The sequence below is a fragment of the Xyrauchen texanus genome, chromosome 17 (assembly GCF_025860055.1).
Source record: "Xyrauchen texanus isolate HMW12.3.18 chromosome 17, RBS_HiC_50CHRs, whole genome shotgun sequence".
In the NCBI taxonomy this organism is placed as follows: domain Eukaryota; kingdom Metazoa; phylum Chordata; class Actinopteri; order Cypriniformes; family Catostomidae; genus Xyrauchen; species Xyrauchen texanus.
Genome location: NC_068292.1, coordinates 7,597,811 through 7,613,699, shown reverse-complemented (window position 1 = coordinate 7,613,699; position 15,889 = coordinate 7,597,811). Strand labels below are relative to the sequence as shown.

The 15,889-nt window shown below is 42.6% G+C and overlaps 2 protein-coding genes across 3 annotated transcripts; one reads left to right on the top strand and one right to left on the bottom strand.

Annotated features, from left to right (window-relative positions):
* The first annotated feature begins 1,380 nt into the window (after nt 1-1,380).
* On the top strand, nt 1,381-14,443 carry LOC127658289 (N-lysine methyltransferase KMT5A-like). The gene is made up of 4 exons (XM_052147498.1): nt 1,381-1,442; nt 1,565-1,772; nt 13,766-13,984; nt 14,094-14,443. Exons 2-4 carry the CDS (start codon nt 1,688-1,690, stop codon nt 14,441-14,443), a joined length of 654 nt encoding a protein of 217 aa, XP_052003458.1. The 5' UTR covers nt 1,381-1,442; nt 1,565-1,687.
* Nucleotides 8,137-9,805, bottom strand: LOC127657771 (uncharacterized). Of its 2 annotated transcripts, XM_052146668.1 has the most exons (5): nt 9,728-9,805; nt 9,371-9,626; nt 8,984-9,271; nt 8,720-8,890; nt 8,137-8,422 (listed from the first exon to the last, which is right to left on the bottom strand). In XM_052146668.1, exons 2-5 carry the CDS (start codon nt 9,599-9,601, stop codon nt 8,162-8,164), a joined length of 951 nt encoding a protein of 316 aa, XP_052002628.1. In that variant the 5' UTR covers nt 9,602-9,626; nt 9,728-9,805; the 3' UTR covers nt 8,137-8,161. The 2 variants fall into 2 exon arrangements, with proteins under 2 accessions (XP_052002628.1, XP_052002629.1); XM_052146669.1 differs by lacking the exon at nt 8,720-8,890.
* Nucleotides 14,444-15,889: the final 1,446 nt, after the last annotated feature.

Here is a 15,889-nt window from a genome sequence, read left to right as displayed (position 1 = left end):
ATGTCTCATTCTTTCAAATCATTGTTTGTATAATTTATTTTATATCCTTTCATTTTCCACTAAAGTTCCGCTGATTGCAATGTTGTGTACTGTTTGGTTTGCCAAAAGCCGCAGGACAACATTTCTGTTCACCTGACCAGGGTGTGTATGAAAAACAGCACGCCAGAACAAAAACAAGCAGAGCTCCAGAAAGCAAAGGATTCTCAGAGAGAGTGGGTCCGCCACAACAGATGCTGGGACTACAACCAGCTCTGTCTGCTCTTGCCTGACTCACGCTCTCGAGTTGCCATGTTGAAGGAGCTTCTACGGCGTGGATTTTTTGTAACCAACCAGCCCAAGGAGTCTGAAATTGAACCACACGAAGAAGCTGGCCCTGCCTCTGCTGCTGCTGCTCCTCCAAAGTAAGTGCAGTAAACCGTGTTCTTATTACATGCTTATTACATGATAATAAAGAATATATTTTATTGTTCTACATTGAAGATTCTTTCACAACTTGGGTTTTATTCTTCAATAGTATTATTTGTTACATTTGATCCAAACAGGCGGCTCACTCAGAAGGCTCCTTGCATTCAAGATTTACAAAGAATTTTAAGGCTGGCTGAGTCTGACGTCCTGAGGATCCACAGGGACCTGGAAATGAACAAAGAGGGCCCAAGCACGGACAAGACATTGTACCGTTACTTTTGTGAAGCGCTCTTGGTTTTCAAACATATGCAGTGTCCACGAGCTGTGGAAGCCTTAACGGTAAGTTCATCTATTTTAACGAGTTTATACTTGTGATATACTGTAATATTTGCACATGTATGCATTAGTAAGTAAAACATTTTCAATGTTTTCCAGGACAAAGACTGGGTCAACCGAACGGAGCTGGGTGAAAGGGTTGTGGTCGGCGTCCAGGGGGTTAAACCCTCAAGCATGAGGATCGCTCTTACCAAAGAGGAGCAAGCTGTAAATTTGAATATGATGCAAACAGTAGATTTCTCATCACCAGTGTTTTACATTTAATAACTCATTGGTCTTTTTTTCTTTTTTTTTAGTTCTTGGAGCTGTACTTTGTTAAAATCAGGCCCGAGAACATACAGCCTCAAAAAGACTGTAACAGTTTTTTTGTTACGTCGGACGGCGAGGCAGTTCAGCCTGTCTCTCAAGACATGAACCGGCTCCATGAATTGTAAGTACCTACACAGATTCATATGCATGTGTGTGAATGGATCCACATTTTGTCAGTCACACCACAATTAACATTTCCTTCTTCATTCTCTTTCTGCAGATACAAGATGGCCCCTTTCACCAGCCAGTGTGTGAGGAGGGCAGTTGAAACAGCTGCCAAGGACCTCCCAGCGCAACAAAAGGGGGTACTTCTGAAATACCTGGCCTTCAGCTGGTGCGGCCCAGCCTCAGGATGTCGTGGACGCAGCTCTACTGCTGGAATCATTGGCCAGGTATGTCTCTTCGTCCAACCAGGACATAACTCATCACAAACTATTTGCACAGCAGATTAGCATGTTTTCATTCATATTTTTTTTTTTGCATATTATAAACTTTGTATTCCTCACTTACAAAGCGGGTCTGCGGACGAGACATCCTTGGCTACGCCTGGCGCTGCTGGGGGACATCGGAGTGACTTTGGGGAATTCATAGAAAGATTTCCAGTTTCGCTGGAGGGTCTCCCGCCATGTAAAAATGGATGGAATACGGTTTTCCAGAAGACCGTGTCTTTTACAAGAAATGGAGGGCCTCCCAGTACACCAAGAGATTGAAACATCTGCTGTGTAAGTCTCCGAATCCATCAATACAGCATTGACTCGACACGAACTAGGCCATTTATTTACAGTGACAAGTGAATCACATGAGTAAAGTTATTTCATTCTGTCTTTCAGCATACTTCACACTCTGCAAACCGTCTGCAGCAAAGGTGGCACGTCGTATTTCACAGGAGGGCTGGACGGTGAACTGCCCGAAGCCGGAGAAGATTATGCTGCTGTGGAAACCAGCCCCAAAACAAAAAGTGGAAGAAGACGGCTTTGTAATTCAGTGCGTGTCCCAGCAGAACTGGATGGGGCTTGCCATCAAGGACTTTGGTGCAGAGCAAGGTCTAGGTAAGAAAACCTTTCATTTGTCTTGTAAGGGCAGAAGAAGCAATAATGTAAAATGTGCATTTCAGCAGCCATGAACTACATGTAATGTTTATTCTTCTCTCTATTATAGGAGTCGTCACAACCCGACGGTTTTACAAAAACGACATAGTCTGTGATTACCATGGGAAGGTAATCACAGCGGCTGAAGGGAGGGCCATGGTGCAGAGCCAGCACGACGAGCCTGGATATGTATTCTTTTTCAAAGCTGGACAAAGAGAACTATGTGTAGATGCACAGACTTTTCCATGCGAGTGCCACCCTCATGCAAACACGTTTGGCAGAAGAATCAATCATTCTTGCAAGATGCCAAACCTCAAACCGTTCCATTGTAGCATGAAAATTAATGGGGAAGACAAGGACATAATCTTATTTAAAGCACTGAATGACATCAGTGTTGGCACCCAGCTCAAATTCGACTAGGGCGTAAAGAGACGCTCTTACCGTGGAGAGGGCCTGAGTCTTGAATGGCTCGACGAATAGGCCAGTTCCAATGGTGGTTTTGTTATTGCAATTCTTTTTTACCACCCAGAGTTTTTTTAATTAATTATTTAATAATTATATTCTTTATTTGTTTAAGTTTTTTTATATTTATGTTTATTGTAAATAGTTTTGTACAGTTCTATTTTCTTCTAATTCGTAATAAAATTTGTTGTCATGAAAAAGTTTAATTATTGTCTTACTGTCCATGGACAGCACACTTATGGTTCATTTTTCAGAATTACGTATTAATCCATTAATCTTCCAACATATAGGTTTCTGCAAAATCAAATATGTATTTTTGAGTCTTAGACCTTTCCAACGATTTATATTTTGCCATTATTAGATTAGGATTTAGTAGTAAAATATTGAAGTAAACTTAAGCATCCCGCCAGCGGGCCGGTGACAGTTGTTAAAAACATACTTTTTCTCCATCTATGTTGCAAGCACACAGAACATCTTGAATGACTGAATAGACATCTTGAAGTCCATATGCAACATATTAGACAGGGACAGATATGCTGTACATTTAGGCCCCTGTGAGCAGTCTTTGGACAGATCATTTCAAGGCTAATAATACATAATTAATAGCTTTAATGTACATCATTGTGTTGTATTGCGTCAACTGTGTGGTGTACAGTAGGTTTCACCTCATAAAACCACTGTAATTATGACATTTGACCCATTATTGTACTGTCAGGGGGAAGCCTATAGGGGCTCTGTCGAATAAGTTGCAGGTTGGCTCCAAATTTTGAACGACTATAACTCGGGGACCCGGCCGCCTAGCGACACCAATCTCGGGTCAAAGTAAGGTCCTGAGGGGCCCTCTCCAACGGGCCCTAGCCCGAGCTTCTAGCGCCCCCACGGTCCGAGATACGGGGCCCAACAGGAAAGGGTGCACTTCGGAAGGAAGGGTCCCAGAGGCTCGGGACTCTGGGGTCTGAGAGGGCCCCTAGGAGCCCCTCACCGCCCCAAAGGACGATCCGTTGGGCCTCGTCATTTCCGAGATATAGACCGTTTTGTCCAAAAGTCCCTTATGTATAACCGGATGTATCTTGGGAGTTAAGCCGAGTCGGAGCTCCAAACTCCGGGCATGAGGGGAGCCCATAGGGCTTCTTCTGACCCCACCGTCCCCAGCTACTGGGACCTTCCGTTTCCGAGATACGGCCACTTCCGGTCCAAGTTTGACCGGGTGTATCTTGGAAACCACGCTGATTTGGAGCTCCAAACTCCGGGCATGGGTAGGGACACTTGGGCCCCTCATGACCCCAGAGTATGGAGCCGAAAGTCGGCTTGGTTCTCGAGATACACCCGGTCAAAATCAGCATCCAACCTGTAGCTTAATAAGTTACTGACTGGACTTCACCACATATGGTGAAATCCCCAAATCTTTACAGGATCTGACCCGCTGAAAATGTCTAATTCAGAAACAGCATCCATCCTGTAACCTATTTGACGGGTGCCCTATAGGCTTCCCACTGGATGGGACTTTGACCGGGTGTATCTCGGGAACTAAGCCGACTTGGAGCTCCATACTCTGGGCAGGGGTAGGGACCCTTGTGCCCCCCATGACCCCAGAGTATGGAGCCGAAAGTCGGCTTGGTTCCTGAGATACACCTGGTCAAAATCAGCATCCAACCTGTAGCTTAATAAGTTACTGACTGGACTTCACCACATAGTGTGAAATCCCCAAATCTTTACAGGATCTGACCCGCTGAAAATGTCAGAAACAGCATCCATCCTGTAACCTATTTGACGGGTGCCCTATAGGCTTCCCCCTGGACAGTGGAATATTATGCAAATTGTGCATAATTAATGGCTGTAATGTGCATGAGTGTGTTGTGGTGTGTGGATGGAGTCGAAAACAGCATCCCACCTGTAAGTCACTATAATGCATCTACAATCACTTCATTAAACAGTGTCTTACTTGAAAATATACCACAGAACTAAATATATAATTTAAAGTAAGTCACTATCTAATGCCAACACTTTAACTTTGACTATTGAAAATCTCATAGTTGATTTTAAAGTGTTTTATTAAGATTATCCAGTCCTCCAGTGTCAACACTTTGACTACTGAAAATCTCATAGTTGATTTTAAAGTGTTTTATTAAGACTGTCCAGTCCTCCAGAGTCAACACTTTAACTTTGACTATTGAAAATCTCATAGTTGATTTTAAAGTGTTTTATGAAGACTATCCAGTCCTCCAGTGTCAACACTTTAACTTTGACTATTGAAAATCTCATAGTTGATTTTAAAGTGTTTTATTAAGACTGTCCAGCCCTCCAGTGTCAACACTTTAACTTTGACTATTGAAAATCTCATAGTTGATTTTAAAGTGTTTTATTAAGACTGTCCAGCCCTCCAGTGTCAACACTTTAACGTTGACTATTGAAAATCTCATAGTTGATTTTAAAGTGTTTTATTAAGACTGTCCAGCCCTCCAGTGTCAACACTTTAACTTTGACTATTGAAAATCTCATAGTTGATTTAAAGTGTTTTATCCAGTCCTCCAGAGTCAACACTTTAACTTTGACTATTGAAAATCTCATAGTTGATTTTAAAGTGTTTTATTAAGACTGTCCAGCCCTCCAGTGTCAACACTTTAACTTTGACTATTGAAAATCTCATAGTTGATTTTAAAGTGTTTTATTAAGACATCTACAATCACTTCATTAAACAGTGTCTTACTTGAAAATATACCAGAGAACTAAATGTATAATTTAAAGTAAGTCACTATCTAATGCATGTACAATCACTGCTTTGTGTCTTACTTGAAAATATACTAGCACTGATTGTACATGCATTGCATAGTGACTTACTTTAAATTATACAGCATTAGATAGTGACTTACTTTAAATTATACATTCTGGTCTCTAGTATATTTTCAAGTAAGACACAGAGCAGTGATTGTACATGCATTAGATAGTGACTTACTTTAAATTATACACTTATTATTTATTCATTTATATCGTGGGTGAGTAAATGGTTTTATTTAGTTTTACTGACCCTTACTATTATTAATGTTCTGGAAAGAAGTCTATTATGCTCGTCAGGCCTGCATTCATTTGGTCAAAAATACAGGACATATTTGGTTAAATGGATTCAAAAAGTGACAGTAAAGGTTGTTGGAAAATATGTTTTTATTATTTTGAATTCTTTGGTAACTGATCAAGTAACTACAGGCTTGATGATCTTCTTCTTTCAAATAAAAATAATAAATGCGGCATTTGTAATAATAGCATATAAATATTTGTTTTCTTTGTTTCAGTCTGTGCAAAATGATGAGCGACAGCGACAGCGGTGTTTTCACATCAGGAGTGAGTATTGATATAAAATGCGGTAACGCTTCCTTTTACAGTCCAGTTACCCATGTACAGACTATGTACTTATTTTAGTAATTACAATTACTGGGTAATAACTAGGTACTAACCCTGAACCTACCCCTAAACCTACCCCTAACCCATGTACTTACCTTATATTAGCCAGTACTTTCTAGGTAAGTACACTGTAAGTACACATAAGTACTGTACTGTAAAAGGAAGCGTTACCGAAAATGCTTTGTTGTTTGGCCAAATCTTAATCTTTATTAACTTGATTGATAACAAATTAAAGCTTGTGGTAATTATTCACATTTAATTTATTTTTTCAATGTTTTTTTTCTTCCCCAAGGCAAGCACTGTGATTATAAGCCGCACTGTGAGTACACTTGTCATTAAACAGTGCATCTGTTTTAGACAGAGATTATCGTATGATGTGCAGTTGGACAGATGTTGTATTGTGTTATTTTGCAGGACAGCGAACACCCATCCTCCTCGGAGGCGATCATAGGAGGAGGTAATATTCCTCCTCCTCCTCCCCCTAACAGCCACAATATGCCCCGCCATCATCCACCCCGCCATGCGCCCCCATCTCCTCCATGGCCTCTTCTTCATGCTTTTGATGAGGTAATAGACATATTCAATGTAGGCTGTCAAACTCTCAAGTTGCAATTGTGTGTTGTTAATTTTTCGTTTGATTTTTATTTCTCTCTAGTATTTTGCAGACGACGAAGAGGAGGAGGACGATTGATTATTTGTTTTAAATAAAAAAAAATATTTTGGTCATTATGGTCTACTGTTCTCATTTTTTACAAATATACTTTAAAACTATTTGTTTGCCTGAGTCTTACTTCATGTATTATATGATTTCTAAAGGATCATGTGATAGACTGGAGTAATGATCCTGAAAATTCAGCTTTGCATCACAGAAATAAATGATAATTTAAAGTATAATAAATTGAAAACCAATTATTTTAAATTGTAATAATATATCACAATATGACATTTTTTGGCTTCCCCCTGGACAGTCGAATATTATGCAAATTGTGCATAATTAATGGCTGTAATGTGCATGAGTGTGTTGTGGTGTGTCCCCTGTGTGGTGTACAGTAGGTTTCACCTCATAAAACCACTGTAATTATGAAATATGACCCATTATTGTACTGTCAGGGGGAAGCCTATAGGGGCTCTGTCGAATAAGTTGCAGGTTGGCTCCAAATTTTGAACGACTATAACTCGGGGACCCGGCTGCCTAGCGACACCAAACTCGGGTCAAAGTAAGGTCCCGAGGGGCCCTCTCCAACGGGCCCTAGCCCGAGCTTCTAGCGCCCCCATGGTCCGAGATACGGGGCCCAACAGGAAAGGGTGCACTTCGGAAGGAAGGGTCCCAGAGGCTCGGGACTCTGGGGTCTGAGAGGACCCCTAGGAGCCCCTCACCGCCCCAAAGGACTATCCGTTGGGCATCGTCATTTCCGAGATATAGACCGTTATGTCCAAAAGTCCCTTATGTATAACCGGGTGTATCTTGAAGGTTAAGCCGAGTTGGAGCTCCAAACTCCGGGAATGAGGGGGGCCCATAGGGCCCCTTCTGACCCCACCGTCCCCAGATCCTGGGCCCTTCCATTTCCGAGATACGGCCACTTCTGGTGTAGCTTTGACCGGGTGTATCTCGGAAACCACGCCGACTTGGAGCTCCATACTCTGGGCATGGGGAGGTACCAGTGGGACCCCCATGACCCCAGAGTATGGAGCCCAAAGTCGGCTTAGTTCTTGAGGTACATCCGGTCAAAAACAGCATCCATCCTGTAACCTATTTGACGGGTGCCCTATAGGCTTCCACCTGGATGGGACTTTGACCGGGTGTATCTCGGGAACTAAGCCGACTTGGAGCTCCATACTCTGGGCGTGGGTAGGGACCCTTGTGCCCCCCATGACCCCAGAGTATGGAGCCGAAAGTCGTCTTGGTTCTCGAGATACATAAATAAGATAATAAAAGGAAAAAAATGACAGACAAAATTTTAACACAGCAAACAAGTTTTATTACAAAGCCAAATCACACACACAATAATTACTTTTATTATTAATAACACTAATAAAACACACTAATAAAAATATGATATAAAGTATATAACAAATATAAAGAACAAAAAAGATTTAAGAAAAAATGCAAAAATTAAATGAAACTCTGGTCAATCTGGGGGAGGGAAAGGGGGAGCAAAAATGCTTTAGTTTTTCACACGTCGCTTTCTAATGGCCCTCCTCACCTTCTCGTTGACATTCTTCAGCTGGGCCATTTTTTTAACCTTCTCGACATTTATGGGTGAAATGCGGCGTGGTCTCAATTTATTTCTTATTGACTGCAACGGGGAAATCACAACAGTCGTGGTGTTTTTTGGCGAGGGGACTGGCAAACCCTCCTGTCTGCTTGTCGCTGAGCCTTCTCCACTCTGCCCTGGTGCATCACCTTCGGACAGGCCCTCTTTACCCTTCCAAAGAAAATACATGGTGTAGGATTTTTTAACACAGCAAACAAGTTTTATTACAAAGCCAAATCCCCCACACACACAATAATTACTTTTATTATTAATAACACTAATAAAACACACTTATTATTAATAACACTAATAAAAAATATGATATAAAGTATATAACAAAAATAAAGAACAAAAAAAATGAAGAAAAAATGCAAAAATTAAATGAAACACTGGTCAAACTGGGGGAGGGAAAGGGGGAGCAAAAATGCTTTACTTTTTCACACTTCGCTTTCTAATGGCCCTCCTTACCTTCTCGACCCTTATGGGTGAAATGCGGCGTGGTCTCAATGTTTTTCTTTTTGACCTCAACGGGGGAATCACAACAATCGGGGTTTTTTTGGGCGAGGGGACTGGTGAACCCTCCTGGCTGCCTTCTCCACTCTGCCCTTGTGCATCACCTTCGGACAGGCCCTCTTTACCCTTCCAAAGAAAATACATGGTGAAGGATTGATCATCATTGTGCCAATAAATACAGTACTATAGACTCAGTATGTTTACAGGATATCTATTTACCTGGCTGGTCTCGGGACTCATTTCAGGAGAGCCTGATGTGTCACCCGAGGCTTCTTCAGATGCCTTCAGCCTCTTCCTTGGTTTGTCAGTTTTCCGGCCAGGGCGCACTCGCTTGACCCCTGCTGTACTGTCATCCTCCCCTTTCAGCGCAGCCTCAAAAAGCATCCGGTGCTCAACAGCCTGCTTGACCGACAAGTTAGTCACATAAAACCTGTCGGCCGTCTGAACATCGTGACACATGAATTTTGCAATTTTCATTCTGTTGTCTTCCGAATGAGTGAATTTGGCCTAGAAATAGAGAGAAAGAAGGAGAAAACAAAAACAGTTTGAGGATACAACACCTAACTGAATGTCTCTGAAATGTGCACAACGAGAGAAAACACTTACATGACTGGCGATTGAGGTTCTGATGTCAGTGAAGTTTGGGCTGCCTGGAAGGCCCATCGCCTTCCAAGCGCTACGGAAGTATGTCACGAGCTTTTTGCAGACGTTTGGCGTAGAAGTAAAAAAAAAGTATTGGGCAGTGCTGCCACCAGGAAGTCTTCTCCTTATTTTGAGAAAGCGCTGCATCCATTCGTACTCCTCCCTGGTTACGGCTATCTGTGCTGGGCCAAACATTTTGGTTGGTTTTGTGGAACTGGATCTGTTGACACAAAAAAACAAAAACAAAAAACAGTGCAAATCAGAACAGAGATCAAACAAATTAAGATCACCTGATGCATAAAAAGGAAGTAATACACTCACGTTGATCAAGAATACATCGTCGGATGGGGATTCCTGGGGCTCCTCGACCTCCTTTATTGTCATATTTTGGAAAACCCCCACTCGGTGACCGTAGAGGGCTGCCAAATACGCCGACAGGTGGCCATAAAACTCCCACTGAAGAGCTGTGGTGGCCACGTCACTTTCCAGGAGGGCTATAAACAACACAGAGCTCAATCTTCATGTTGCACATTTCTTCTGCATTTTACAATATGTCAGTACAATGAGTTAAATGGGGGAAAAACTTACTCAGAATATTGGGGATGGCCTGCTTGGCCTGGCTCAGGCACTTCAAAATAGTGGCTTTGGTCAGGACCCTATGCTGCTTTTGGGTCTTCACCAATGTCCGGTGCATGGCCACTTTTCTCTTCAAAGACTTTTTTACAGTCTGCATCTCCCGACGAAGACCAATTAAGACTGTTTTTGAAAGCCGGCAGGAAGGTGGAGGAGTTTCCGAGATGTACGTAATGAAATGTGAAACATTCTGTACATAATAATCAATAGTGGTCTCCTTCATATGTGCTTGGCGCAAGGAGCTGACCCACCTGCACACAAACAAACAAATTATAAAAAACAAACAAACAAAAAATATATTTTTTAAACATTATTACAAAAGGGACATATACTAAGAAAATTACTTACGCATGAATCCTGCTTGTTTCATTAAAAAACACCAGGGTGCTCAGTTTTGACTTTCCCTCAGCCATGTATGTGAGAAATTGTTTAATACGGAACATTTTTGCATTGACATTGTCAATGTGCTTTAAAGATGGGTCTGGACCCAATTGATTTATCTTGTACTCCTCCATGATGTTTTCTGTGCACAAAGATTAATGAGGAGAGCCAATTGTCAGTCAACACACTGTACACACATTGGTCTATCTAGTATATTTTGAAGTCACTGTTTAATGCACACTGACAATGACATTTCAGAAAACATCAAGTTAAAACAATGCAAGTGTACTCACTCAGTGTCGACCCATGATCGCTTCGTCAGGATCCTGTGGCCGCTGGCTGATGTAGGGATCCAAATCGCTGGGCGACGGCTGCACGGTGGAAGTGTGGGCAGAAGGGTCAGACCTGATAGAAGAGATCAGTCTCCTGGTTGCCTTGGTTAGCGGCCCGCACCCTGGATTCTGCCCTCTTCTGCAAACGACGGTTCTTCTGGGTAACGCTTTGCAGGGCACCGGTCAGCTTGTCGTTGCTACAGTTAAGGTTACTGATTTCAAGCTTCAACTTTTCAATTCGATTTTTACAGCCAGGGTTGCTGCATTCTTCCTCCTCCTCCTCCTCCTCTTCAAATGGGCAATCAGCTTCCTCAATGTCCGGACCCAAATCCAGGGTGCTAACCAGTGGCACCTCCGGGTTTGTGGCCCTAAGTGCTGCCAGCTGTCCGATCACCCTCTTCCTCTTGCAGGACAAGACTGCGCTCTCCTTTTCAGAACTTGACAGCTCTGTGTGCAATTTCAGGTGCCGGTCTATCCGAGTTGTTGCCTTCCCACAGCCAGCAACTGGGCAAAGGCAACTGTTGATATTTACCCTCCCGGACTGCAGTGACAGCAGAAGCTTTCTCTCCTCCTTATTCTGAATCTTGTGACATACTACCAAGTGCTGGCTCATCCGAGCATACACCCGCGTACAAAGCGGGCAAGATAAAACAGGCATTTTGGTTTAGTATCGATCGTGAAGAAAATAACTTTTTAAGAGGAAAAGTTACAATGATGTCTGCTTCAAACGATGCTGAACTCAGTACTGAGAGCATGAGGGAGTGGCTTGCAGAAGCTATGTCAATTTGAATATAACATTATACATTCTGGTCTCTAGTATATTTTGAAGTAAGACAATCAGTGCATTAAACAGTGTGTTACTTTGTCTGCTGGGGACACTTTCAACAGTTTCTTAAACAGAACACATCTAGAGAGAATCTGAAATTTGAAATGGCTGAAGCAGCTCAGAAGAGGTAAGGCTTGTGTTGAATGTCCATGTCAAAAAAGTGTCATAAAAATATTATAGATTCATGTTTTTTCTACAGTGTTTTTTTTTTTTATACTTATTCAGTTTTCACTAACACAGGCAAAGTTATCAAAAAACAAAACTGAAAAAGCCAAAAATGTCCATAAGGATGCACAAGGGTTAAATCATGTCTCATTCTTTCAAATCATTGTTTGTATAATTTATTTTATATCCTTTCATTTTCCACTAAAGTTCCGCTGATCGCAATGTTGTGTACTGTTTGGTTTGCCAAAAGCCGCAGGACAACATTTCTGTTCACCTGACCAGGGTGTGTATGAAAAACAGCACGCCAGAACAAAAACAAGCAGAGCTCCAGAAAGCAAAGGATTCTCAGAGAGAGTGGGTCCGCCACAACAGATGCTGGGACTACAACCAGCTCTGTCTGCTCTTGCCTGACTCACGCTCTCGAAGTTGCCATGTTGAAGGAGCTTCTACGGCGTGGATTTTTTGTAACCAACCAGCCCAAGGAGTCTGAAATTGAACCACACGAAGAAGCTGGCCCTGCCTCTGCTGCTGCTGCTCCTCCAAAGTAAGTGCAGTAAACCGTGTTCTTATTACATGCTTATTACATGATAATAAAGAATATATTTTATTGTTCTACATTGAAGATTCTTTCACAACTTGGGTTTTATTCTTCAATAGTATTATTTGTTACATTTGATCCAAACAGGCGGCTCACTCAGAAGGCTCCTTGCATTCAAGATTTACAAAGAATTTTAAGGCTGGCTGAGTCTGACGTCCTGAGGATCCACAGGGACCTGGAAATGAACAAAGAGGGCCCAAGCACGGACAAGACATTGTACCGTTACTTTTGTGAAGCGCTCTTGGTTTTCAAACATATGCAGTGTCCACGAGCTGTGGAAGCCTTAACGGTAAGTTCATCTATTTTAACGAGTTTATACTTGTGATATACTGTAATATTTGCACATGTATGCATTAGTAAGTAAAACATTTTCAATGTTTTCCAAGACAAAGACTGGGTCAACCGAACGGAGCTGGGTGAAAGGGTTGTGGTCGGCGTCCAGGGGGTTAAACCCTCAAGCATGAGGATCGCTCTTACCAAAGAGGAGCAAGCTGTAAATTTTAATATGATGCAAACAGTAGATTTCTCATCACCAGTGTTTTACATTTAATAACTCATTGGTCTTTTTTTCTTTTTCTTTAGTTCTTGGAGCTGTACTTTGTTAAAATCAGGCCCGAGAACATACAGCCTCAAAAAGACTGTAACAGTTTTTTTGTTACGTCGGACGGCGAGGCAGTTCAGCCTGTCTCTCAAGACATGAACCGGCTCCATGAATTGTAAGTACCTACACAGATTCATATGCATGTGTGTGAATGGATCCAAATTTTGTCAGTCACACCACAATTAACATTTCCTTCTTCATTCTCTTTCTGCAGATACAAGATGGCCCCTTTCACCAGCCAGTGTGTGAGGAGGGCAGTTGAAACAGCTGCCAAGGACCTCCCAGCGCAACAAAAGGGGGCACTTCTGAAATACCTGGCCTTCAGCGCTGGTGCGGCCCAGCCTCAGGATGTCGTGGACGCAGCTCTACTGCTGGAATCATTGGCCAGGTATGTCTCTTCGTCCAACCAGGACATAACTCATCACAAACTATTTGCACAGCAGATTAGCATGTTTTCATTCATATTTTTTTTTTGCATATTATAAACTTTGTATTCCTCACTTACAAAGCGGGTCTGCGGATCGAGACATCCTTGGCTACGCCTGGCTGCTGGGGACATCGGAGTGACTTTGGGGAATTCATAGAAAGATTTCCAGTTTCGCTGGAGGGTCTCCCGCCATGTAAAAATGGATGGAATACGGTTTTCCAGAAGACCGTGTCTTTTACAAGAAATGGAGGGCCTCCCAGTACACCAAGAGATTGAAACATCTGCTGTGTAAGTCTCCGAATCCATCAATACAGCATTGACTCAACACGAACTAGGCCATTTATTTACAGTGACAAGTGAATCACATGAGTAAAGTTATTTCATTCTGTCTTTCAGCATACTTCACACTCCGCAAACCGTCTGCAGCAAAGGTGGCACGTCGTATCTCACAGGAGGGCTGGACGGTGAACTGCCTGAAGCCGGAGAAGATTATGCTGCTGTGGAAACCAGCCCCAAAACAAAAAGTGGAAGAAGACGGCTTTGTAATTCAGTGCGTGTCCCAGCAGAACTGGATGGGGCTTGCCATCAAGGACTTTGGTGCAGAGCAAGGTCTAGGTAAGAAAACCTTTCATTTGTCTTGTAAGGGCAGAAGAAGCAATAATGTAAAATGTGCATTTCAGCAGCCATGAACTACATGTAATGTTTATTCTTCTCTCTATTATAGGAGTCGTCACAACCCGACGGTTTTACAAAAACGACATAGTCTGTGATTACCATGGGAAGGTAATCACAGCGGCTGAAGGGAGGGCCATGGTGCAGAGCCAGCACGACGAGCCTGGATATGTATTCTTTTTCAAAGCTGGACAAAGAGAACTATGTGTAGATGCACAGACTTTTCCATGCGAGTGCCACCCTCATGCAAACACGTTTGGCAGAAGAATCAATCATTCTTGCAAGATGCCAAACCTCAAACCGTTCCATTGTAGCATGAAAATTAATGGGGAAGACAAGGACATAATCTTATTTAAAGCACTGAATGACATCAGTGTTGGCACCCAGCTCAAATTCGACTAGGGCGTAAAGAGACGCTCTTACCGTGGAGAGGGCCTGAGTCTTGAATGGCTCGACGAATAGGCCAGTTCCAATGGTGGTTTTGTTATTGCAATTCTTTTTACCACCCAGAGTTTTTTAATTAATTATTTAATAATTATATTCTTTATTTGTTTAAGTTTTTTTATATTTATGTTTATTGTAAATAGTTTTGTACAGTTCTATTTTCTTCTAATTCGTAATAAAATTTGTTGTCATGAAAAAGTTAAATTATTGTCTTACTGTCCATGGACAGCACACTTATGGTTCATTTTTCAGAATTACGTATTAATCCATTAATCTTCCAACATATAGGTTTCTGCAAAATCAAATATGTATTTTTGAGTCTTAGACCTTTCCAACGATTTATATTTTGCCATTATTAGATTAGGATTTAGTAGTAAAATATTGAAGTAAACTTAAGCATCCCGCCAGCGGGCCGGTGACAGTTGTTAAAAACATACTTTTTCTCCATCTATGTTGCAAGCACACAGAACATCTTGAATGACTGAATAGACATCTTGAAGTCCATATGCAACATATTAGACAGGGACATATATGCTGTACATTTAGGCCCCTGTGAGCAGTCTTTGGACAGATCATTTCAAGGCTAATAATACATAATTAATAGCTTTAATGTACATCATTGTGTTGTATTGCGTCAACTGTGTGGTGTACAGTAGGTTTCACCTCATAAAACCACTGTAATTATGAAATATGACCCATTATTGTACTGTCAGGGGGAAGCCTATAGGGGCTCTGTCGAATAAGTTGCAGGTTGGCTCCAAACTTTGAACGACTATAACTCGGGGACCCGGCCGCCTAGCGACACCAAACTCGGGTCAAAGTAAGGTCCCGAGGGGACCTCTCCAACGGGCCCTAGCCCGAGCTTCTAGCGCCCCCATGGTCCGAGATACGGGGCCCAACAGGAAAGGGTGCACTTCGGAAGGAAGGGTCCCAGAGGCTCGGGACTCTGGGGTCTGAGAGGGCCCCTAGGAGCCCCTCACCGCCCCAAAGGACGATCCGTTGGGCCTCGTCATTTCCGAGATATAGACCGTTTTGTCCAAAAGTCCCTTATGTATAACCGGATGTATCTTGTGAGTTAAGCCGAGTCGGAGCTCCAAACTCCGGGCATGAGGGGAGCCCATAGGGCTTCTTCTGACCCCACCGTCCCCAGCTACTGGGACCTTCCGTTTCCGAGATACGGCCACTTCCGGTCCAAGTTTGACCGGGTGTATCTCGGAAACCACGCTGATTTGGAGCTCCAAACTCCGGGCATGGGTAGGGACACTTGGGCCCCTCATGACCCCAGAGTATGGAGCCGAAATTCGGCTTGGTTCTCGAGATACACCCGGTCAAAATCAGCATCCAACCTGTAGCTTAATAAGTTACTGACTGGACTTCACCACATATGGTGAAATCCCCAAATCT

Coding starts and splice junctions, on each gene's coding strand:
- LOC127658289 (XM_052147498.1), top strand. CDS start 1,688: ATGGAATACGGTTTTCCAGAAGACCGTGTCTTTTACAAGAAATGGAGG. Junction 1,773..13,765: donor GAGATTGAAACATCTGCTGT/GTAAGTCTCCGA, acceptor TCTGTCTTTCAG/CATACTTCACACTCCGCAAA. Junction 13,985..14,093: donor TGGTGCAGAGCAAGGTCTAG/GTAAGAAAACCT, acceptor TCTCTATTATAG/GAGTCGTCACAACCCGACGG.
- LOC127657771 (XM_052146668.1), bottom strand. CDS start 9,601: ATGTTTGGCCCAGCACAGATAGCCGTAACCAGGGAGGAGTACGAATGG. Junction 9,272..9,370: donor GAACCTCAATCGCCAGTCAT/GTAAGTGTTTTC, acceptor CTCTATTTCTAG/GCCAAATTCACTCATTCGGA. Junction 8,891..8,983: donor TGAGTCCCGAGACCAGCCAG/GTAAATAGATAT, acceptor TTTCTTTGGAAG/GGTAAAGAGGGCCTGTCCGA.